This window comes from Larimichthys crocea, chromosome XII (assembly GCF_000972845.2).
Source record: "Larimichthys crocea isolate SSNF chromosome XII, L_crocea_2.0, whole genome shotgun sequence".
NCBI lineage: Eukaryota > Metazoa > Chordata > Actinopteri > Sciaenidae > Larimichthys > Larimichthys crocea.
Genome location: NC_040022.1, coordinates 20,508,631 through 20,532,697, shown reverse-complemented (window position 1 = coordinate 20,532,697; position 24,067 = coordinate 20,508,631). Strand labels below are relative to the sequence as shown.

The 24,067-nt window shown below is 38.6% G+C and overlaps 2 protein-coding genes across 2 annotated transcripts; one reads left to right on the top strand and one right to left on the bottom strand.

The window, feature by feature from the left end:
* Positions 1-1,954: 1,954 nt before the first annotated feature.
* On the bottom strand, positions 1,955-7,553 carry asphd1 (aspartate beta-hydroxylase domain containing 1). Its single transcript, XM_010745126.3, has 6 exons — positions 7,483-7,553; positions 5,499-5,976; positions 5,050-5,256; positions 4,588-4,795; positions 3,630-3,743; positions 1,955-2,694 (listed from the first exon to the last, which is right to left on the bottom strand). The coding sequence occupies exons 2-6, from the start codon at positions 5,949-5,951 to the stop codon at positions 2,585-2,587; spliced, it is 1,092 nt and encodes a 363-aa protein (XP_010743428.2). The 5' UTR covers positions 5,952-5,976; positions 7,483-7,553; the 3' UTR covers positions 1,955-2,584.
* A 98-nt stretch (positions 7,554-7,651) lies between these two features.
* sez6l2 (seizure related 6 homolog (mouse)-like 2) lies at positions 7,652-22,328 on the top strand. The gene is made up of 19 exons (XM_019274291.2): positions 7,652-7,783; positions 8,550-8,630; positions 8,813-8,941; positions 9,037-9,252; positions 12,910-13,043; positions 13,643-13,835; positions 14,047-14,232; positions 14,320-14,503; positions 15,236-15,399; positions 16,069-16,263; positions 17,541-17,679; positions 18,384-18,580; positions 18,767-18,961; positions 19,280-19,474; positions 19,590-19,781; positions 20,003-20,041; positions 20,522-20,639; positions 20,756-20,867; positions 20,970-22,328. Exons 2-19 carry the CDS (start codon positions 8,573-8,575, stop codon positions 20,997-20,999), a joined length of 2,676 nt encoding a protein of 891 aa, XP_019129836.2. The 5' UTR covers positions 7,652-7,783; positions 8,550-8,572; the 3' UTR covers positions 21,000-22,328.
* The last annotated feature ends 1,739 nt before the right edge of the window (positions 22,329-24,067 follow it).

Below are 24,067 nucleotides of genomic sequence, written 5' to 3'. Positions count from 1 at the left end.
TTCTGTCATTCCCAGATTTTCTTTGTAAATTATATTTGGGCAAACCCTACCAATCGACTCTAATCCTTGATGGGTAAAGAAATTAACATAGATAATGACACTCTGTGCATGCTTTTTCCTTAGGCTGATCAGATGATATTTTTCCAAGTCTATATTGTTAGTGCCCCCTCCCCTGCAAATTATTGTCTGATCTTTTTACCTCTACTTGTTGCAGCAGGGCTGAAACACATGCCTGATAAATAATTCAAGAAATTGGCTGTCTTGCAGAGAGACATTATGATCAGAGCTTATGAAGTCATATTGGCCAAGGAATTAAGTTTTTACAATTCACTAAAGTATGTAAATGTTTATCAAAATATTAGATCAAAAAGTATCATCACTAATGCAGTGATTTTCCAACAAATGTCACTATATACTGTACTCGCTGGACACCTGAGTGAGTTAAAGAACCTGCATTAATGAGAAAGTGCATTCTTAATAGTAAGATTTTGAAAAAAGGAAAATAAGCTCTTTAAAGCCTTACGTTGGCACATTGCATGCATCTGCCAATCTTTCCATCTAACACTTAATTGCCCAGCAACATGGATAAGTTTCCAAGTTGATATTACAAGGTCCTGATTTTGTCTAGCACCACTGTCAAGCCTGAACTGTGTGCTTCAAAGACACAAAAATACAAAATTATTGTGCTTATACATTTGCATTTCATTCTTGCATCCAAATAAGAAAAATGCAACTTCATAATTAATACTTAATATGAGTAGTGTTTTAGTACAGCTGATGATTATTTTTGGAGTGTTGGTGTATGAACTATTGCTTGATGTACAGCACATACTAGTGGTAATTGTCAAGGCCATTCATCTTACTAAATAAATCCTAAATTAATAGAACAATGTTTATGCAAAGATTAGGTCACATTTCAACAAGTATGACTGCTGTCATTCCTGGATGCCAGATTGCCAACAATAATATGAATAACAGATTTATATTCCAACCACTTTGTTCATTTTTGCATCTTTCACTGAAAATAATCCCTCTAAGGTCACTAATGCTGTTGCATAACAGGCCAACATGAACATTTTTGAATGTGACAATAGCTATTTTGGTCTTTCAAATAAATGGGTTGTCACAGTCTTTTGAGGCTATGGTATGATGTCAAGATTTCCAGTAAAACAACATTTTTGTGTATCATATAATCAATGTAATAATGACATACAATTTCTGAGAAACTGAAAAGATGTAGCTTTTTTGTGGTGACCAGTATTAATGCAAGATATGAAATAAAATCATTTAGAAATGCCATCTTAGAAACATCACAGTGACACAACAAGGTATATAGCTTTGCCTTGTGATGATGTGGTGGACAGTTGAGCAACCTACCCCCTACCCCCTATGTCACTAACCTATGACAGTAATACTCAATATTTGAATTGTTATATTATTTGCTTGTGAATTTGACAATGATGTTAAGCACCCCATCCAATCCAATCAAAATAAATGTCTTGTGTTGAACAAATTATACATCATGAAACAACATACATACAACTACATATAAACGATCTCAGGAATAATCCGTCACTCTGGGGTGGATTATTCAGTCTCTGTAATCCTCATCACGGGACCCTTAGATGAACAGATGGCAGATAAGACAAAATCACCACTCTAATTCTCATCAACTGACTGAAAAAAGTAACCCCCAAAAAAGCTTAAAGAGAGCTTAATAAACGAATGTGTTTTCAAAATGATGTTTTATGTATTACTATTATATCACTCTATTGATAGAGACTCTGAGTCAAAAATGATTTATTTGTTATTTATTTGTTGTTTGGATTCCAAGAAAAACAAAAGTGACAAAAAACCCTGTGTATACAATATGTAAACCACCGATTATATTAATAAACAAAGAAAAAATAGATTAATATATTTATAGATTTAAAAAAACATACAGGCATACACAGAGGATAGTAATACGAAGAGAAAAGATACCCACAGTATGCAAAAGTTTTGATCAGTTTGGCAATCATTTCAGAAAACAAAAATAAATAGAAATCTAAATTTATAGGATTTTCATGTCTTCACAGTTTTTTGGTTGACCCATAGGTAATCTATCTAAATTTCAAAATAAAGCATCGCAGGCTGACTTTAATGGCCTTTCCATCCTGGAGGAATATGTGTACATGCATCGGCATCTCAAAACAAAAGTCCAGTAATCAGGACAGATAGGTTTCACATGCAAGTAGCATTCACAAGCATAATATATGATGTCCAGATAAGATTTACAATGTTAACACCTGATGTGCTCTTCTTGGGTTAGCTCTCATTGTGCTTTCAAGTGATGTCAATTTGCAGTCAAATTATCTAGTATGTAGCTGTTATCTAACATCATCCATAGTAATGTGTTCATGCGTCACTTCCTAGTGCAGACCATAAATCAAACACCACTTGAAAGTGTGGCTAATGGCTTGTGTAATTCTTAGGGCAGATTCACACAGTGATTCATCGACTGGAATGAGATGCATGACCCCCAACAAGCAGGGCTAAGGTAAGGCATCCCTGCATGTTGTTTATTGGTAGTGCAGGAGCAAATTCAAAGGTCAGGGCTGAACATGAAATCCAATGCTTGCCTCTCTGCTGCAGCCACATTTGGATGCCAGAGGTCGACACTCAAAATGACTCGAGGTCCAGCATCTGGAGGCCCTTCAGAAATAGAGACACAAGCAGTTTTAAGGTTAATATGTGACAGAAGGGAGGTTGCAGTGTTATAGTCAAGACCACCTGAGACGAACAGAGATAAAGTCATGACCAAGACCAGAGCGTTCCAAGAGTGAGACAAGATCAAGACTGGTGGTTGTGACTAAGTCAAGTCCAGGGTCAGTATATACATAAATAGCTAACAGCATAACTAATATAGTAAAGTATCTTTGGAAGTGGGGTGAAGATATTTCTGCTGGTGTCACTTACGCTTAACTTCCTTCATGCTTCCTTTCTGAGTGCCGAAAAAAGTTAAACGTCATTACAGACATCTCAGTATGCACTGCATTGCAGAATTTATGTACTCCTGTGTGAACTGTTTTGGACAATGTTTTGCCGATTAATTCTTTGTGGTTTAGGTAGCCAAATTTTATTGACATTTTTAGTGACAGCCATTAACAGTACAAAAATTTCAAATCAGAGTTATTGGTTGAATTTAAAGCAGGACTGTTTACATCCTATCATGTTAATGATGTTAACAAATAAATCACACAATTACTACAGGCAATTTAGTACAGTCTTGACCTTGAAATAAAATCCTTTTTGCCCGAGATCCATAAAAAAAACAAGCAAAAATGCATTTGATTCCGAGACAAGACTGACTTTCAAAAAGTGGTCTTGGGACCAAAACTGATGTGAAGTACTACAACACCATCAGCGACTACATGGGTAGACCTACACACTGGTCCTTTAGGTGAAGTCACTTAAAAAAAGAGATCATGCATTGCATTACACTTTTATTTTTTGTGCATAGTTTTAATGACAAGTAAGCAACTAATAGTAATAAATGTTATATGTATTTGTTCACAAACCATCACAATTTATGTATAACCATTTGCCTTAACTGTAACATTTTTTCAAAGTTTGTGTGATTCACCAACCCTTGTGGGAGACAGTGTGAAGGAACGAGTCATCAACCAGGAGGCAGTGTCCCTCTGACCAGCACTGAGGCTCCCCTCCCACCACCAGCTCACATGAGGGTGGAGTCTGCAGACCTACAAAAGTGATATCTGTTTTTAAACTAAACAAAATATTGTGTTATCCCTCTTCTAAGAAGGCTATGCACTCCATCCTTGTCTGTGTTTAAAACAGAGAGGATTATAGCCAGATGGATAACCACACAAAATGGGCTAAGGGGAAATGAATCTCTACTCTGATCCACAAGGTATCACATTATGCAGTGGTTTAGTATTTTATTAGGACATTTTATTTATTTTTTTTATTTTATTATTATTTTTTTTGGTGCCTGACCACAATATTTTAGTTGCACCGTAACTGTTCCAAAGTGCACCATGGTATATTGAACCCTACAATATCTGTGTCCTTCCAATCACCTTTGCTGGTGCATTTGTAACAATTTAGATTACTTTGAATATTTCCTCCTGTGTTTCTAGAAAAACCATGTTGTACCTTGATTTGTCAGAAATGTTTTGTCAAAATGCCTGGCACAAGACATTGTACTCTAGGAGGTACTGGCATATGAATGAAGCAAACAAGGTGCCAAGGCACTGTGGAAAGTAATCACCTTAAGGGCAGTCAAGGACTACCCTCCATTTGCTAAGAGGTATCCTGCTAAAAGGAGGGGAAAATAAGTTACATGCAAATGTACTGTATGTCAGTAGATGCAGGTGGGTGTCGAAGGTAAATCTGTGTCTCTTGTTGGGTGAGTTTTTGTCCATAATGTGATCATTTCTGGTTCATATAGAGTTTTATAAGTTGGAGCAGATACGGCAGACTGCATTGCAACAAATGCCAGTACACTATTAGTATCAGTCAATTCTGATTGTAAGATCTGTGATGCGGATGAACCACAATGAATGCAATTCTTCTAATACTCACCAAGATGACAACGTAAGCGTGTATTGGTGGGTCCATATGAGCTCCCTAATGTAGCTCCAGGTCCCAATAACCAAAATCCAGCAGATCCCAATGAGTTGCTGCTTATAAATGTACGGAGAGAGAGAAGTGTCCGGTAGGTGCAGGGACAGGAGCGACAGTTTCCTGCCACACAGACACCTGCGCTGTACAAAGGAAACACTGCCTGGCCCTGGAAGAGACAATGAAACGCATGAATGAAATGTCAGAATATTTAGAATTTATAGAAAATGAATTTCATCTTTTGCATTAGCCAACACAATGCAGCTGTATGTTTCAGCTTGGGCCAGGGTCTTTCAAACAACACTTTGCATCACCAATATTTTTGAAATTCTTTATATTTATATTTTTATGCAAAGCTTGGAAGTGATCATTGGTCTGCCCCTTTCTCATAGTGGGCCTGAAAGATTTTATTTTATTGTGTACCTTTGGTCCCATACAGGTCCAGCCTAATTTTGGGTCGATGCCCCGCTGGTAAACTGCCTTAAATTCCGTCAAGATTATAGAGTAGTTGGCTTCCAACACCTCAATGTCATGTCGATGAGCATCACGGGGAAAGAAAGGAACACTAGGGACATCTGGCAGGAAGAAAAGATGAGGCTTCTGTATAGCAGAGTGATCATTCAGTCTGACCTACAATGAGAGTAAATCAGTGGTTAATTCTTGACAATGTTTCCGCCCCACATTGTTTGTAGAAAATATTTCCTTGACTTAACTAATTTGAAACAAAAGAGGTGCTGACTACTTTTACACCAGATTATGCAGTTACCTGACAAACCAACCACAATGAAATTTAATGCATTACATTAATGAACAACATGATTTACTGCCAATAAAAAGTGCCATGTTACAGCTTGCATGGAACAAATTTGTACCTGCTCACGGAGACCCTTATGAATGCGTCCCATGCCCACCCAACTGTAACGCTTGGCATACTCTTGCAGTGCTGCGTACAGTTTCTTGGCTTCTGCAGATGCCTGGGCTGGGAACAAGGCATGACTCAGCACTGGGGTGAGGTAGCCCTGTCCCTGCTCCTCATCCTCCTCTGTTTCCATGGAAATAAAGGGAGTAATTTGATCACTCCTCGACAGCTTGGATCGGGCACTACACTTTGTTCCAGCACAGCTACCGCCACGGGATATAATGGACCGTCTTGAGCCTGACTTGAGCTTTACAGCATGTGCGTGGCCTGGGATTGGCAGGTCAGAGCCCATCCGATAACAGTGCCACAGAAAAAGTAATAGTAGAGTCCACAGAAGGCCACTCAGCGAATGGACACCCAGCTCAACATATGGAGGCAAAGGTAGTGTGTTCATTGACCAATGCATCCTTTAAATTTGTGAGACACAAGTACTGAAAAAGAAACAGATTAAGAGATTAGTTTAAGTACCATAAACGAATCTCAAACAATGTGTTTTTACTGGCCTAGAATTAATTCTGTAGGTGACTGTAGACATTCTACACCCCAAACTATTAGCCTTGATGATGGGGCTCTTAATTCACACACAAAAAACAACAGGAGTAAGCATTCTGACACAGTCTTTCCCACTGTTAAAAAATAAATGTTCTGACTTGTCAAAGTGTTAGAGATCATGGTAAAGAACTGAAAGACTCTGTTTTCTAAAATATACCACCTATCATAAGAAGCTGATGTGAAACATTTTGACAGGTTGTATCACAGAGGCTAAGACACTTTGGTTTGGTTGCCTCTGAGGCTGACTTTTTGTGTTATGTAAGTTCTGAACTAGCAGTGGGTGTAGCTAAAGATTTCACAGCAGGCAATATTCTCAAATCATACCAAGGCTTTACATCTCCACTGTTACCTTGGCTGCCAATTCAGAGAATGTCTATTTCTTTCTTTTAATGAGCTGAAATCATCTTTTCTATTGGTTTAAAAATGTGCCCCTGTTCACGTAGCCTACTTTCAGCTGTTGTTGTTACCAACATTAATAACATTTGTCAACAATGTGTGGTGACAGAAAATGGGTGGGTGGGTGGATGGATGGATGGATGGATGGATGGATGGATGGATGGATGGACAGTGTGAAAATCAATTAAGCATTACACTGCTACTAAACAATGCTACTGTGTATCTCTTCAAATGTAAAGTGTACTAAAAATTTGCACCAGTGCCAAAGTGGACTAGATGTTGCATTTGTTTTTAATCAGATTTCTGTCACATCTGTGATTTTATTACACGCAATAAAAGCAGAAGATAACAGAGCAGGCCAAGCTCTGTCCTGGTAGCATTCAATCTGTGAAATTGATTTACACTTGATTTGATCAAAGATAATGTGTGTGTGTGTGTGTGTGTGTGTGTGTGTGTGTGTGTGTGTGTGTGTGTGTGTGTGTGTGTGTGTGTTAGACATTTAGATTTTTCTTTTGTACTGCAAAAAAAAAACATCTGTATGCGCGCGTGCGTGTATGTGTGCGTGCGCGCGGGTGTGTGTTTCAGGTGGGAGGGCTCTTTCCTAATAGGCTTATTCCAACAGATTCGTGTCGTAGTTGCATCAATTACATGCTAAGTGATGATACTGCCCACTGGAAACACCTAGCACGGTTACGCATCAAAGTCGTGCCATTAATTGTGCACTTGTGCCATTTTTGTTTGTTTTTGTTTTTGTTTTGTTTTGTTTTTTTGCAGTCGCTTCAGCATTCATTTTGTTTTTGCTCTGCACCAGCCCCCACAGCTCAGCTGGCTCATGTTTAATGCCCGCATTCCATGTTAGCGCAAACATCCACCCATTACAGGAAACCACGGCACAAAAATGTTCGCCATGCATACCCATGCGGCACATGCAGGCCTTTAACTGATCAAACATACACTGCGTGCCGCATCGCACATCTCTGTCTGATTACCTTGATATACCGTGCTGCGTTGTTTCGGATACACTTCAGCACCGTGCTGGTGGACAGCTCCTCCAGCGCCCACAGACAAAATGTGGATATCTCTCCCGCGCTGATGCAGTTACTGCGCGCGGCCGCTAGGGCGCACCTGAAGCTTCAACACAAATGCCCTCACATCATAGCCGAATGCGTCAACCACACGGTAACCAGCTAGGGGCATCTCACCAGCACAAACCCCGCCGTGTTCTCGGGGCCTAAAGCAACAGGATACAGTCCAAGTAACAGAACACAGGACGCATTCTGGAAGACAAAGGTAAGCGGTAGGCACCTTTCAACGTTGCTGAGATGGTTGTCGGTCTCAGGGTAGTGATGACTGATGCCAAAAAATCGTCCTCCGCACAAAGAGGGCCGGGGGAGGTGCGAGTGATGCTGCCTCGTATAGCCCCATCATTTTGTCACACATCAGGCTGGTAATTTCACCGAGGAAACGCCTTGAATAAGAGCGGAGGTGCTTTTTGACACATTACCATTAACAGCTTGATAATAGAATAAGGTTTAGAGTGTACCTGCGCTGAGGGCAGGCTCATTTGGTGAATTTTGGAATAGCGCATTTTCGGGCATGTTGTTGCAGATTTGGGTGAGAAAATGCAGAGGGAAGCCTGAATATTTAACCTTACACCGTGTGCGATGTGTACCTGTTCCCTTTTCTCGGACCTGTAAAAAGCATTTTTTTTTTTCTTGTCGTTTACACCTTTGTATAGCATAAACAAAATTGATATTTTTCCGAATTGACGGAGCTGAGCTTTTACAGTAGGTTATCAAATCGCATCCTCCAATCCGAGTCATTGTGGCCTGTGTGATGTAAACACATTCTCTGTACCTGAATTACGAGCAAATTTTAAATAAATTGACAAATACATTGCTGTGTATTACCACTCCAGTACACGTGGGTTATTTTTGTGCAACATGCACTAATTACACGCTACTAATAAGCAATTACATTACAGTACAAGATACAGTAATTGTTCTATTTACATGATAGTTGATGATAATCAATCTGCCCGCTTTAACCTTCTCAGGTCATTCAGTTTCATCCAAAGCCATGGGGTTCACACGCCTTGCTGTGACGCTGTCTGTCACCATGATCCACCTAGTTTCAGGTAACTGTGTGTGTGCATAAGTGTGTATGTGTGTTCTGTATTGCATGCACAATTAAGGACTCCGAGGCAGAGTGTTTTGTTCATGTTAGTGAGTGTTATTTACAATGCAGTTTGCTTCCCATGTGCAGTTTTTTACCTTTTGATTTCGAATAACAAATAATAATTAGTCCTGGCTATTTCAGGTATGAGCTTTATGACCCCTGAGCCTGATACACCACCAACATCAACCCCAGACTCTTACCCTCTGGGTGACCTGATCCATGCTGCCCTGCAGAGTAAGGAATACTTAGGAGAGGCGCCTGCAGGCACAGGTACACTACACAGGCCTGTATGGCTTTGGTAATGCAATGTAGGTAATTGCTCATTGGAAATTACAAACACTGAATTGAACCTTTGGACTCTGCAGGTACTACCACCAACCCAACGCAGGCTGTGCCCGGGCTCGGGCAGACCGATTCAACAGCAACAGTCATATCACCAGGGCTGCTCACCACAGCTTTAAGTTCCTCTTCTGCTTCCAGCCAGACAGGATCAAGGAATACCATGTCCTCGCTGCCCATAGAGGAAGAGACAACTACTACTTTGATCACCACAACCACCATAACCACAATGCACATGCCAGGTACTTGCATGCCACCACCTGGTTTCCCTTCAGTCTCGGTTGTTTATTGATGCAAGTTAAATTTCTTATGAAGCAATGTGAACAAAAACAACTTGAACAAATAATTCAGAATTGGCATTAGAGGTGATCAGTTTTCAGTACCGCCAGCAGTGATGACAAATTCCTACTGAATGATGCGACTTCAATAATTTCTCTTCTCTGCCTCTCAGAGTAACAAGGAGAACTTGACAGACAAGGTAACATGAAACATGTTGTCATAAAATATTCATGGTGAAACATCAACAGGTTATTGTACATGTGAGTTACTTGTAAAGATCTACATGTTCTTTATATTATTTAGAAAAGTTCAACACTTTTTCTAAACCAGTTTTTCAAGATTTAATGCTATTTTTAAGCTAGCTATGGAGTCAACCTAACTTCATGCTATATTACTGCAGCAATTTACCTGCTAATAATATGAAGTGATATTGTGTAACACAGACATTATCCAGTAATGATTTTAGATTTTTAGCTCACAGCTAACATTTGCACATAACAATATGTGTTAAGGCCAAACTTCTGGTTTTATTTCTGCAAGAATAACTTGCTTCTCATATTTCTACATTTTAGGATTCACACTTCAAACTTTTGGAGTCACAATGCAAAGAGTTAATACACTGAAGATTGTTTTACCAGCCTGAACTGCTGAGAAAAGGCTCCTGCTAGATATATCAATATTAAGTCTCATATGAACATGTGTATCTTTGACTTAGATGATGGTTAGGACAGCTAACACTGAAAAGAGCAGTGGTCTGTTATTAGGTGGCCAACTGAACCACAAACACATTTACCCTTTGTCCTACAGCTCTCTCTGTGAGATCTAATAATTATTTTAACTAAAATCCTTTCTTATTTTCTCATCAACAATGGGTCAGAAAGGACAAGATGTATTGCGAGAAAAGTTAGATTTGAAACATACAAGAGGGGCATGGACTCATACTAGAAGAAATGATGAAGTGAAAATTTCTATATCCAGAAGAATCTTCACAATAAAAAACATACTTCTTGTCTTTTAGTTAATATTACAAACATAAAACTTATTAAAACAACTTATTAACTGAATCAACTGAGTGGAACCACAGATACTAATATCACTTCTGTTATTGTCTAAATATCATAACAAAAGAAGTTTTAATTTGATAAATGAGTCAGTCAACAATGCCATCATGGTGAAGAATAGAATAGCATCCTCTATGAATGATTGTCAGAAATTAGGTGAGACAACAGGCATTTCCTTTGGCTGAGGTGCCTGTGTAGCCCTCATGTCGAGTGGATGAGAGCTCTTACTCATTCTGGTCATGAAATAAAAGACACCACAGCAACAGCATCATCTGCGAACGAGAGTTGAGGAAATGTGATTGAGTAGGTAGGAGGTGGGTCAGCTGATTAAACCAGATGTGAGGAGTGAAATGTGTGTGTGTGTGTGTGTGTGTGCGTGCATGTGTGTTTCAGAACCAGACTTATTTGCCTTCTTGCAAGGAGTCTGATGCTAAGCTAATGCTAACCAGCTGCTGGCTCCAGCTACAAGCAGTATTTAATCTACAGAACCTCTTCGCAAGAGAGCAAATAAGCTTATTTACCTTATATCCTGTTGGTCTAGTGCATACAAGTGGCCAGATTCTTTATTTAGTCACACCTGCCTACATGCTTAGTTAACACTGAATCACCTTATGTCACTTCCATAATCTTCCATATAAGTGAAAAGTGTTGGGTTGCTTTCCCTTTATTGATGCGTCTAACTGACACTTTTTGTTGCCGTGCATTGTTAGCCAAATGGACTGTAAAACCCTTTCCTCTCCAGATGCCATTTATATTATAAGTGGTGGTCAATAATTTGATTCTACCAAAGCATAGCGGCAGTTTCAGACAGTCATGCAGTCAATAAAATAATTTAATGCAGCGAAATCCAACATATCATTGCTTCTCCCAAGGCAGTGCTTCAATTCAGCAAGTACTCGCTGGACTTTTAATTTTTACTCAATTCAATTAGTGTACATTTACTGGCAACTACATAATGCCAATTAATGATGATAAGGCAGGCTGTTATGTGGATTTGTTTTTTTTGTTTTTTTACCAAATCACAATTCCAGTGTTTTCCAAATTAGTTGAGCTACTCTACAATCTTTCTGCCTAGTAAAAGAAGTTGTACATTTACACCTTTTGGTACATAGACCCCAAATTGATCACTGGTTTAGAGTTTTGATCTTGTCTACAGTATCCAGTATTAGGGATTATCTCCCATTATACAAACAGTACCAGTAAAGACAAAAGACAGGACCAGTCTATGGTGGGTGTGATTTAACCAACATATTGAAATAATTTTGCATCTAAACACCCCAGTATTAAAACATTTTTGCTGTTTCTCTATACAGGGAAATGTAACAGGAAGCACTCACATTATAGTAGGCTTTGCTGAGCATTCATCTTAAAACAGTAAGCCCAGAAACATGTCTTACCAACAATGCACAAATGTATGCAGTTGCTAGTTAAAGTACTGGCACCTTTTTATCTCAGCATGATACCAAACAAAAGTTATGGATGCTATTAATATTTGTTACAAGTTAGATAAAACTACACACACTACGTAATTAACAACTTTCATGCTTACCACAAAGATTTGCACTGACAGATATGATTTACTTGGAGTGTTTCCCTTGATTCATTAGATATACTGATGATTTGCACAGTCTAATTGTTTCTACCTATCCAGCAGTGCACTTCGTTTTTGGTGTCATGGATGATTATGATTTGCATCTTTTTTAATTGACCTATTGAAAGAGATTAACATCACAGTGTGCTTTTTGTCAATTAAATTGAAGGATGCAGACCCAAGCATACCTTATTATTGTTGTTTTTATACATTCCTCGACCAGTAAATGCCTTTATGTGGATGCCAGAGTTTTACAGTTTTTATTTTATTACAGCAATAATGGCAGCCAAGCAGAGTCTGACCTCCTATGGTTATAATTCTTGTCAGTATCAGCCAGACATAATTGCTTGCAAGATTAAGGTCTTCCTTTCAGTTTGCTAAATCACTACAGCATCGTGCTACATCTGACAACAGCAGAAGAAGTATGTGTGGCCCATCTGCATCCTCTAATTTGAGAGAAGCTTCCATGTAACTATTTAATTCCAGCACAAGTACACATGCCTCAATTAATACAACCAATAAATTGTGTGCAACCAGCACTAAGCATTGTGCTTTCTATATGCTTTAGAACTTGGTTCTATATGCTTTTATATGCTTGGTTTGTGCAGTGAAGGGAGTGTATGAGGCATCTTCATACACAGTTCACAGTTCAATAAAAGACATTGTAACTTCTCTCCTATCTTTACATCGCTGAATGCTCTCAGCAACAATTCTTCCCCCAATCCCCATTTAAAAAACAGGTTCGCAACAATTCTTCCCCCAATCCCCATTTAAAAAACAGGTTCTTAGGATATAATTAAGGAAAAATGCAATTTATGACCTCTCACCACTCAAAAAAAGAGAGAGTGAGAGTACTATGCATATTTGCTAAAGCTTTCCTGTATGAAGTGAATTTAAAATCCATTTGATGTATTTCTCAACACACATTTTTTACTTTTCCTTCTCTTGTCCTTTCCCTCTCATCACAGTACAATGCAATGCAACTTTGTCAGCAATGGAGGATGTTGTTGAGTCACCAGATCCTGCATCAACATCATCTTTTTCCCCTCTGGAATGCACCTACAGCATTACTGTGTATGCAGGTTATGGTGTGGAAATTCAGGTAATGTGCACTGCTATAAATCCATAAATCAAATGCATTTTTCCAATGTATAATGATAAATAAGACTTAAGTATAGATATTCTACTGCTAATTCTATCTTTTATTTTATGTGATCTCAGACACAAATTTTGAAACATGCTCAGGCCTGTGTGTCACAATTTCAGTCTAATAAATAGTGGCAGGGTCGGTGGTGTATGTTGAGGGGGTAAACCTAAACCATTAGCTGCATTTTAAGAACAAAACAAAGCAGTAATCACAGGAGAGTACACTGTAATCAGCTACACACTATTAACTTTTAGCTAATGAGGCACAAGTGGAATGTTAGTTAATTAAACAGAACAAAGACCATTGAAAAGATGGCAATATAATGCCTTTCATTATTAAATTAAATTAAAATCATGCAGCCCACTCTCTATTTACGTTTTTTATTTGTTCATTTGAAAGGTGCAATATTATCACTGTACAGTATGTCATTAGTTAGACAAGGCTGTAGATCAGTCATTGTTCCACTTGTTACTGAATTGTTTGGCAAATTTATTTATTAAATAAATGCTGTCAGAGCAGGTTACATGTCATTATTTCCTTTTTTTTCCCTCTAGGTGAGGAAGGTGAACCTTTCTAAGAAGGAGTCCCTGACGATTATGGGGTATGGAGGTTTGGGACCGGAGCTCTTAGCCAACGAGACCCTGATGAGAGAGGGTCAGGTGATTCGCAGCACAACCAATCAGGTGTACATACACTATCGCAGTCTGCGACAGAGCAACCATGGCATGTTCAGCCTGCACTATCAAGGTAAATTAACTGTAACTGAAATAAATGACACGTAAAATTGTGAATTAGAAAAGCTAGAGATGTATGATCAGAATGCAGAGATTAGTAACTCACAAGTTAAACATATATTAACTTGTAAACGAAAAGATCCTTTTGAACTATAACCTTAACTCTTTATCTTCCATTTTACAAAATAAATTTAATTCCCTTGCTGTTTCATCAAAATCAACAGCCTTTCTGCTGTCCTGCCCATTCCCCCTGTCTCCTGAGGGTGGCGGTGTGACCGTGACAGACATCCACCCTGGAGGTCTGGCACACTTCCACTGTGATCCTGGTTTCCAGGTTCGTGGCCATGAGGTGGCTACTTGTGTTAACACAACACAACCACACTGGAGCACCCCTGAGCCACAATGTGTCGGTCAGTAAACTGATTTGGATTTGAATCAACAGTTACAATATTAGCTAGTCTTTTGAAAATAATATGTAGGATGTTCGTTTGCCTTAGCTGTGTCCTGTGGAGGGTGGATTCGTAATGCAACAGTGGGCCGGATACTGTCTCCACCACCTCCATCTGTCAGCAACCACAGTAATGGAAATAATCTTAGCTGCCACTGGTTGATAGAGGCCAAAGAGGGACACAGACTCCACCTACACTTTGAGAGGATTGCTCTGGATGAGGATGATGATAAGTAAGTTTATGTTTCCACTAGTTTATATATCACAGAATCATCCCATCATCAGGTTTGTATTTTTTGTTCTGGTATCTTTCCACAAATCCTTAAAGACTTTTTAAAAAAGCTCTAAGTCAGTCAGCCTTCTTTTTATTTTTCTGACCATTACTTTATGTTCAGTTGAACTGAAATCCATTTTATTAAAGCATACTTAGAGCATACTAATTAAAATTAAAATTCTACCTCACTAAAGCTACAAGATTTATGTTAGACATTAGACAATAGACTTTTTGCAGTGCTGTCCTATTTTTTATTCCCTTAATGGTTACCCTTTTCTTCTACCCATAATGCAATGTTTCCCTCCCCAAGTAGGATAGGTAGACTGTTTGTTTCTATTTCTCACTACCCAGCATCATTCTTTAATTATATGTAAACATTACAGGTAATTATCATAAATAATGCCAAAATAAAATTGTTTGTCTGTATCTAAAGTTTCAGAACAAACCTTTACAATTATCTAATCTAAACTAAAAACTTTCATTTAAGCATCACAGAAGAAGAAAAAAAAATCTTGATTTCACATTTTATATAGAAAAATAGCTAAAATATACACCAGTGTTGTATTTGTTAAAACTGACATGATGCTTTCAATCTGCTATAAATGCACATGAATGTATCCCTATTCAGACAGCAATCACAGCATCTCCCTCTTTTCTCAAGCTTACTATCTGGCATCTTTGTTCCTCACAGGTTAATTGTGCGCAGTGGAAACAGTTCCCTGTCTTCAGCGCTCTTTGACTCAGACATGGATGATGTCCCAGAGCGTGGGTTGCTGAGTGAGGGCTCCACACTGTACCTGGAGCTCACAGCTGATTCGTCCTCCATCCCTCTGCTTTTGGCTCTGAGATACGAGGGTGAGCCTTGAGATACTCAGCCTGCATGCGTTTCCCTACGTGAGGTTTTTTCCACATTCAGCAAAACACAAAGGCAGTGGCAGAGCTGCATATCCTTCCAACCTCATTATTGTGTAATATTCAGTACCTGGGTCAGCATTCTGCCTGAACGAGTTAGGGATGATTCATTTGAAAATTCAATTATAAGATTTTAAAAGCCTTGGAGGTGACTAGCCACTTGTTACAGATTATGTTATGAGTTCATTTTAATAGATAATTAACTTATTAATAGATCATTTTGTTACATAGAATAGATTACAGCCCTGTAGAAAACTAAGGCTTTCTTCTCATCAGTTTGTTTTTTATACGTACATAATGAGCGACAAAAGTGTTTACAGCCTGCCCATGCTTCAGTGGGATTCATTTAGGGCTTTGGAGATACTCGCTGCTTCAGCTTTTAGCATCTTACACCTGAGCCTTTTCTAGCCAAGACGGTTTGAGATTCTGCATCATCCCAAGTGACAAGCTACACTCCCTTCTCAATTAAATGATTGCTTAATATCATCAAGCTGGAGAACGACTACTAAAATATGAAAATAAAACATAGGAAACACAGAAATGCTTTTGCTTCTGACCAATGTACACAGACACACACTATGTCTAATTTATTTTTTATCTGCTTTTTTTAAGCTTTCGATGATGAACACTGCTGGGAGCCCTACATGCCTCATGGAAATTTCAGCAGCAGTGATATCACATATCAGTTGGGCACCACTGTTACCTTCACCTGTTCTCCAGGCTTTGTCATGGAACAAGGTTCAGGGACGATTGAGTGTGTCGATCCCAGCAGTCCCCACTGGAATGACAGCGAGCCTGTGTGCAAAGGTAAGTTTCAGGGTTGACCCTTGGCTGTATTTGAAATAAGTGAATTTGGTAATATATCAACCTTTATGCCAGCAGTTTAGAAAATGAAACTGAATCAGAAATCTTCTATGAATCCATATTTCCTGGACACATGGATTTTGTAAGTTTTTCCATGAAGCCTGAAAGTCATTTCATTCATTAATATTCTAACTGAATTATGTTGAGATAGATGCTTGAAGTCTCAAGATGTTGTAGCCTGAAGACTACAGACACACTGACTCATGTGCTAATCTGCTGGCATGCTGTGAAAACTGAGTGCAACAGAGAGACTGTGGCAGATATAAAACTGGCAGAGAAATTACTCCGGGTCAGGCACTGAATAAAAACACAGGTGTTATAGTTTCAACCAAGCGTTAAAGATCTGAAAGCATATGCTGTGGGATATTTCCACTTGCAGGAAAGCACAAGTAGCAGTGATGTTCAGCAGGAGCACTTGTATCTGTGTTTGGTCATATTTTTATAGATCTCTTTGTTGCTTTCCAGTATTTAGTCCTGGTGATGTTATACACTGCTCATGTTCACCCGTTGTGCACTCTCTCTGAAACATATTTGACAAATGCTGTGGTTAAAATGTTCCCAAGGAAGTGTTTATTGTGTGTGTGTGTGTGTGTGTGGCTTCACATTTTCATGCTTAATTTTTAATAGGAGGTGCTTTGTATGAGAGCAAGTATTTGCCTTGTATGTGAAGTCAACAGCATCCCCCAAACAGAATCTAATTGAATGTGTTCTCACAGGCAAAATTGTGGGTTTGCATATAAATAGAAGTGCTACATTTGGCTCCTATCGCTGCAGTTTGCACCCTGGAGTTGTCACCTCCTCACTGACACGCTTTGTGATGTGTTTCTGCTAAGGCTATAAGTTGCTGTGGTTAATATGAAACAATAAGACATTAGTGTCAAAGTGATCATTGTTCATATTCTTTACTTGATCATACTCTGTAATTGATCTGCAGGATAATAAACAAATAAGTTAATGATGCCATGGAAACAGCACGTATGTGTAACTAATGAAGGTTTAAAGTAAGCACTCGCTACTATTCATCACATCTCTTTTCTTTATGTGCTCTCTTTATCATTTCTCCTTGATCGTTTCAGTGTCTTTATTTCCTCTCCCTCCATTAATATTTAATTTTTATCCAGTTGATTTTCTCTTTCTAATTTATTTTCTAATTCGTCATTCTCTCAGTCTCCCAGTCCAAGTTCTCACCTCAGTTTCTTACCTTTCTTTTGCTCTGTAAGCTCTGTGTGGAGGGGAGTTGACCGAGCCTTCAGGTACCATCCTCTCTCCTGATTGGCCCCAGAGCTACTCCAAGGGGCTAGACTGTGTATGGCAGATCCATGGTAACGAGGAGAAACGCATCGAACTGGATGTCCAGATGTGAGTATTGCTGATTCAAGTTCAAGTTTGAAGTGCTGAGCTCAACAGGCGACATAACTACATGTACCATAATATTGGACAGAGACAGTGATCCAACCTTGTACAGGTTGGCACTCTGACAATTTAGAAGGAGGACATGTTTACAACATTTTGTATTATTTGTAATTCTATCCACAATCAGAAAAAAATTGCACCCTGTGTACTGCATAACCTTGTATTCAGTATTTGATGGTTTCAGCAAAGTGTTTCTTGTTTGCAGAATCACTATCCACTGAGCACAAAATGTAAAGATCAGCTATTTGATGTTTGATGTGTCAGATAATCTGATTCTGACAACATTTCTAGGGTTCGCCATCCAGTATATGTGACGCAGAAATACTGTGCAGTAAATGTGCAAACAACAATTTGACCGGATAGCCTCCTGGTGTCAAAATCAACTCATATGTGCACCATATGTACACAGTTTCAACTCATGTTATTCTGTTTTATTAAGTTTACATTGTGGTAAATGTGTATTTACAGATTGTACATAGATTACTGAACATCCATTTTAAATCTGTAAACTGTTCCACATTGAAAGTAAAATAATAAATCATATTGCAGCTTTATATAATCTTCTGTCTTTTGAATGTCTTCTCTGTGATTTAGGTGGTTAGATGTCTTGTTTTAAATCTCTCTCTCTTTCTTGTTTTTCCTTCTTTAAGTTTAAATATCCGCCACACCGATGTGCTGACCGTTTTTGACGGACGTGATCTCATGTCCCATGTGATCGGACAATACCTCGGGTCCAGAGAGCGATTCCAGGTTGTGTCTGGGGGGTCAGAGGTCACCATTCAGTTTCAAAGTGATCCAGATGATTCCAGTTTCATCCTGAGTCAGGGATTCCTCATTCATTATCATGGTAGGTACACACTCTGGTAACTGGCTTCATGCCTCAAAGTGTAAAAATCTTGATCCTGCACATTTTTACATTTAGAATAAAACAACATCCTGATGTAGAAATCTATCTGTGACCTCTGTCACTACTGTGGAACTAATCATGAACAACCGTTTCATTTTTTCATCGCTCTCTGTCTGTATCGTGCAGAGGTTGAGCCAAATGACACCTGCCCTACCCTCCCCCAAATTGATTTTGGCTGGATCAGCTCATCCCACACCTCCCCTGTGAGAGGCAGTGTGCTGACCTATCAGTGCCAACCAGGATATGACATCAGTGGCTCTGATATCGTCACCTGCCAGTGGGATCTCTCTTGGAGCAGCAGTCCACCTACATGTGTTAAAGGTGAGACAAGTAGTGGGACATAAACACTCCACAGAGAAACCTTTGTTAAGGTTAAATAGAAGCTAAGAAGTATGACCATTACGTGTAAAGGTTAGATTAGGTGAAAGATAGAAGTTAAACTAGAGAAGAAGTTTTTAGTTTGATGTGTACTTGACTATCTAAACACCAGATAGAAAGAATGTTGTATTCATTTTTGACTTTTGTCTTGATTCATGTTGCTATCACTCCTCTGTTCTTTCTATTGAAGTATTGTTAAAGATGTCCAATGGCAGGATCAAGTTAAATGCAGTCATGTGTGTCCCGCTTTGGTCCCTACAGTCCAGCAGTGTCCTGATCCAGGAGAGGTTGTAAACGGAGCACGCTCAGTGCGTCCTGAAGCAGGTTTTGCAGTTGGAACAGTCGTCCGTTTCTCTTGTAACCAAGGTTATCAGCTAGAAGGTCCCAGCCAAATCTCCTGCCATGGACGAGACACTGGCACCCCGAAATGGAGTGACCGCAGCCCGAAGTGTGTCTGTAAGTCCCACTCCTGCACTCTTCTCTGTCTGTTCATGATGTGTATTGCTGCAAGTTTAGGAATTAACTGCAAATTCATGATTGTCCTCTGTGTGTGTCTGTGTGCCCTGAACAGTAAAATATGACCCGTGCCCAAACCCTGGCGTCCCTGACAATGGTTACCAAACTTTGTACAAGCACAGCTACCAGGCGGGAGAAACTCTGCGTTTCTTCTGTTATGAGGGCTATGAACTTATCGGTGAGGTCATTATCAGCTGTGTTCCCGGCCATCCCTCTCAGTGGAACAGCCCGCCGCCATTTTGCAAAGGTAGAGGTTTTCATTGTCTCACCATTCTCAGACACTGCTCTGAACTTTCCAACCTTTTTAACATTAGCTGCCTTTAACTGTTTTGTTTTGTGGCATTATCTTAATAATACAATCTAGATCAGCATAAATATATGTTGAGATCCTGAAGGTGCATTTAAGACCTTATGGTCTTATTTACAATAATTAATTTTGTCTCTCTTTGTTATCTTCATCTCACACAGTTGCATATGAGGAGCTTTTGGATGATCACAAATTAGAAGGTGAATTCTTTTCTTTTCTCCTATTTGTGATATATGTGTGTACACATTTACAAAGTTTCTTTAGACATAATATTTAAAGCCACTACATGTATGACCTACTTTAGTACCATCTAGAGGTGGTAGTGGCAGCACAGCAGTGCAATGGTTAGCACTGTCACCTCAGGGTGTACCCTGCCTCTTGCCTAATGTCATCTGGGATTGGTTCCAGGATAGGTAGTTATGGAAAAGGAATAAAAGAAAGAAAGAAAGAAAGAAAGAATGAATGAATGAATGAATGAATGAATGAATGAATAGTGGTGGTTTTACAAACAACACTGTGATAGACACTACTACAATAGTAAACGGGTTTCTCCAGATTTAGCAGCTTATTTTTAATGTAACATTTTAGATTAATAACCAAGTCAAGACTGCATGGTGAACAGAAAAACATCACAGCTTTTATGACACAGTTCTTGTGATGACTTTTTAACTATTTCACAGTGTCCCAGTCATTTGAGCCGTCCCATCAGATTCTGAGTGAGAACATTGCTTTGGCAATAATTCTGCCAATCATCCTGGTCATCCTCCTGATTGGAGGAATTTACATGTACTATACAAAGTAAGTACCCGGGTAATCAAAGGGACATTACACACACAACAATCTCTGCTGCTGTAACACTGATTTTACTTCCTTCCTTTATTCATGTGGTTATATGTCATTTCACTCACTCACAGCATATGCAGACTAGAATGGAAACCGCTCTTCTGGAAATCTCTTTCTCACACACACTCCTACAGTCCAATTACAGTCGAGTCTGATTTCAACAACCCACTTTATGAGGCCGGGGTAAGTACAAGGCTAATAATTTCCTGCATGTGTATATTTTCCTTCACACTCTTTTGTCATTTCAGAGTCTTTTTACTGACTGATGTCTTACTTTGACCACAGGATACACGGGAGTATGAAGTATCCATTTAAAAGGAGAAAATGCTGGTGAGAATTTAAAACCACAAAAAGATTTGATTCTTTTGGAAAACAAATTCCTTAGTACTATAAGGCCTCGCCTCCCCTTTTATCATTCATTTTAAATTATCTTTCTGGTTTACCATCACTGTATTTTTTTGGTTTATCAATTGCGGAAGTGCTTTATTTTGATTTATCGCACTGATACAGAGGTTTGCCAAACGTGGGTCCTATTTCACGATCCAGCTTTCTGAATAATTAGGACTGGTGCCTTATGACGGGTAAGAAATTGACAGCAAAGACAGAAATAACAGTGTGGGAGTCATAAGAACACGAGAGGGGGAAAAGAGTGAAGGCAAAATTGATTTATTTATTAAGGTGAATTATTATGAGGCCCAAACATTTGAGAACTTGGCAATACTTTATTTGTAACTATCAAAAGTTGCAGTAATGAGCATATAGTACACACCAAATGTTTTTCTTTCATTTTTAGAGTGGCTATGTTACATTTTTACAAAGTGAAACAGTAAACGAGAAGAATACTTTAATTTCTATCATGAGAAAAGGTTTGTGATCAGCACAGTCGTTTTCTCGCTTCCACACTTTGTCTTTCTCTCTCTCTCTCTGTCTCTCTCTCTCTCTGTGTGTGTAACACACACACACACACAAATTGAATGTAAATATCTGACTTAATATTGATTGAGGTTGATATATATACTAAATTATATACATATATATAAGCCTCATATATACACTTATACAAGGTGGTGGGAGGTTATATATTTTCATTATATATGTAATGAAAATTCAGTGCCAAAATATAATGTTAAATAATTTAATGTCCCTAAGTGTTTCATCTGTTGTTGCAATACTGTTTACAAAGACAGTGTTTATTTTATTCTTCGCTGTTTCTGGAGTGCGTCGTCACCCAGTGTCACATGACATGTAAGAAAAGGTGAGGACATGAATGTCATTATGCTTAGAGCATGCACTGATTGTAAATTATATTGCTTCTGCTCAATCTTGCCATTATCATTATAGTTATTGACAGTTATCATTGTTATCAGATTTGATGTTGTATGCACTATGTTGATGAAAAATTACAAACTTGGCTGCTTGCTGTGATGCATTATGTATTTATTTACAACTGATTGTTTGAACAGTGAATGTAATTTCATTCACTGTGCCAAATGAAGGATCTTGGAGACTGTTGCTTTGTAGACTTAATTCTTCTCTTATCATCAGTAGCATTTCTTTGCTTCATATATGAATACACTCTTTTGAAGGCAGTAAATTATTTGCTAAACTGGAAATAAAGTCTCTGTTGAATGGTGTTAAACTGTAGAAATGAGCTTTTGTTTTGTTTGTTTTTTCAAAATAAGGGGCTGCACTTACACAAAACATATAAATCACCCAGAATATCACAATAAAATATTATTATCTATGATATAAAACAGTTAAATAGTTAACATAGGGAACAGTAAACTGGACGTAAAACAAATACATAGTAGGAACAGGACATGTAGTTTACCAATATTTCAGATTTCATCCACTCAGTCGTCTGATTTCAAAATGTAAATGTACATTAAAATAATGATGAGCATTTTTATGTATAATTATATGATTATTTCTATTGCATTGCATTAGAAGTATTCACCAAAAGTGTGATTATGCCATTGACAAACATTAACAATCAATAATAATCACATTAGATCACATTAAATATCTGTAATATTCCCGCTGAAGGACGTTCGGTTTGGCGACTTTATTTTGAAAGTATTTACCGGAAGTGTTAAACACGGTCCAGTGTTTGTATTGACGCTAACTTGATAAATTTGATGTTGCAGTTCCTCGTTGTGGCCGCCAGAGGGCGCCAAAACGCCATAATTCTCAGGTCTGACGCTACGGTTCGGTGATGAGTTGTACATATTGATATTTCTAAAGCGACGTAAAGTTTAAATGTTAATAACTTACATAGTAAATACAGATAACAGTCAACAGTACTAACACAATCTGTAACGAATAACAGCATGGTTTTGTGAGCGCATTCATGTTACCTGGACTGAATTTGTAGTTGCAGGTCTTCACCGTGGCCACAAGAGGGCAGCACGCCCTCGTAACGAAATATAGCTGTCATCTGTCTTGATGCTAAATTAACATTAGAATGGTAGATTGGTCTCCATAATAGAGAGCTTATGTTGAAAAATGTTACTGTTATTTCCAACAGGCACACAAGTAACATTACTGTGTGTCTAGCCGCAAATTTAATCGCAGTGTTGCAGTTCTCAGCTGTGACCACTGGAGGGCGGTGTAACTCCAAACTCAGTGTCAATCAAGGCATAGACAATAACACAGACAAACGTTTCCGGTCATTCTTTTCAAAATAAAAAGACATTACTTTAGATTTGTCTACACAACCACTAAACGTGTACTGTAAATGTTTAGATACAAAAGAAACCTTACTGTTGCTGTTTTCGTTGGACCTGGAGGATGTGGGGTCCGTTCGGTTTGGCGAACTAACTAATTTACTAACGTAAATATATAAGTGTACTTGTATATAAATAAGTGTGTACTTAAGGTATCGGCATTTTGATCCCTGTAGGTGGCAGTACTCCACATCACAAGTTGCTGTTTCACACGACGTTTAAACGGAGAAAAAAGCAGTTTGGCGACTTTATTTTGAAAGAAATTACCGGAAGTGTTAAACACGGTCCAGTGTTTGTATTAACGCTAACTTGATAAATTTGATGTTGCAGTTCCTAATTGTGGCCACCAGATGGCGCTAAAACGCCATGATTCTCAGGTCTGACGCTACGGTTCGGTGATGAGTTGTACATATTGATATTTCTAAAGCGAACGAAATATAGCTGTCATCTGTCTGGATGCTAAACTAACATTAGAATGGTAGATTGGTCTCCATAATAGCGAGCTTATGTTGAAAAAATGTTACTGTTATTTCCAACAGGCACACAACTAACATTACTGTGCGTCTCGCTGCAAATTTAATCGCAGTGTTGCAGTTCCCAGCTGTGACCACTGGAGGGCGGTGTAACTCTAAACTCAGTGTCAGTCAAGGCAGACAC

What these genes read in the sequence shown, in the direction of transcription:
- asphd1 (XM_010745126.3), bottom strand. Translation starts at nt 5,951, where the DNA reads ATGCATTGGTCAATGAACACACTACCTTTGCCTCCATATGTTGAGCTG. An exon ending in ATAAGGGTCTCCGTGAGCAG is followed by an intron (nt 5,257 to 5,498) that starts GTACAAATTTGT and finishes CTCTCATTGTAG; the next exon opens with GTCAGACTGAATGATCACTC. An exon ending in GGACCTGTATGGGACCAAAG is followed by an intron (nt 4,796 to 5,049) that starts GTACACAATAAA and finishes TGTCTCTTCCAG; the next exon opens with GGCCAGGCAGTGTTTCCTTT.
- sez6l2 (XM_019274291.2), top strand. Translation starts at nt 8,573, where the DNA reads ATGGGGTTCACACGCCTTGCTGTGACGCTGTCTGTCACCATGATCCAC. An exon ending in AGAGGCGCCTGCAGGCACAG is followed by an intron (nt 8,942 to 9,036) that starts GTACACTACACA and finishes TGGACTCTGCAG; the next exon opens with GTACTACCACCAACCCAACG. An exon ending in CTGGATGAGGATGATGATAA is followed by an intron (nt 14,504 to 15,235) that starts GTAAGTTTATGT and finishes TGTTCCTCACAG; the next exon opens with GTTAATTGTGCGCAGTGGAA.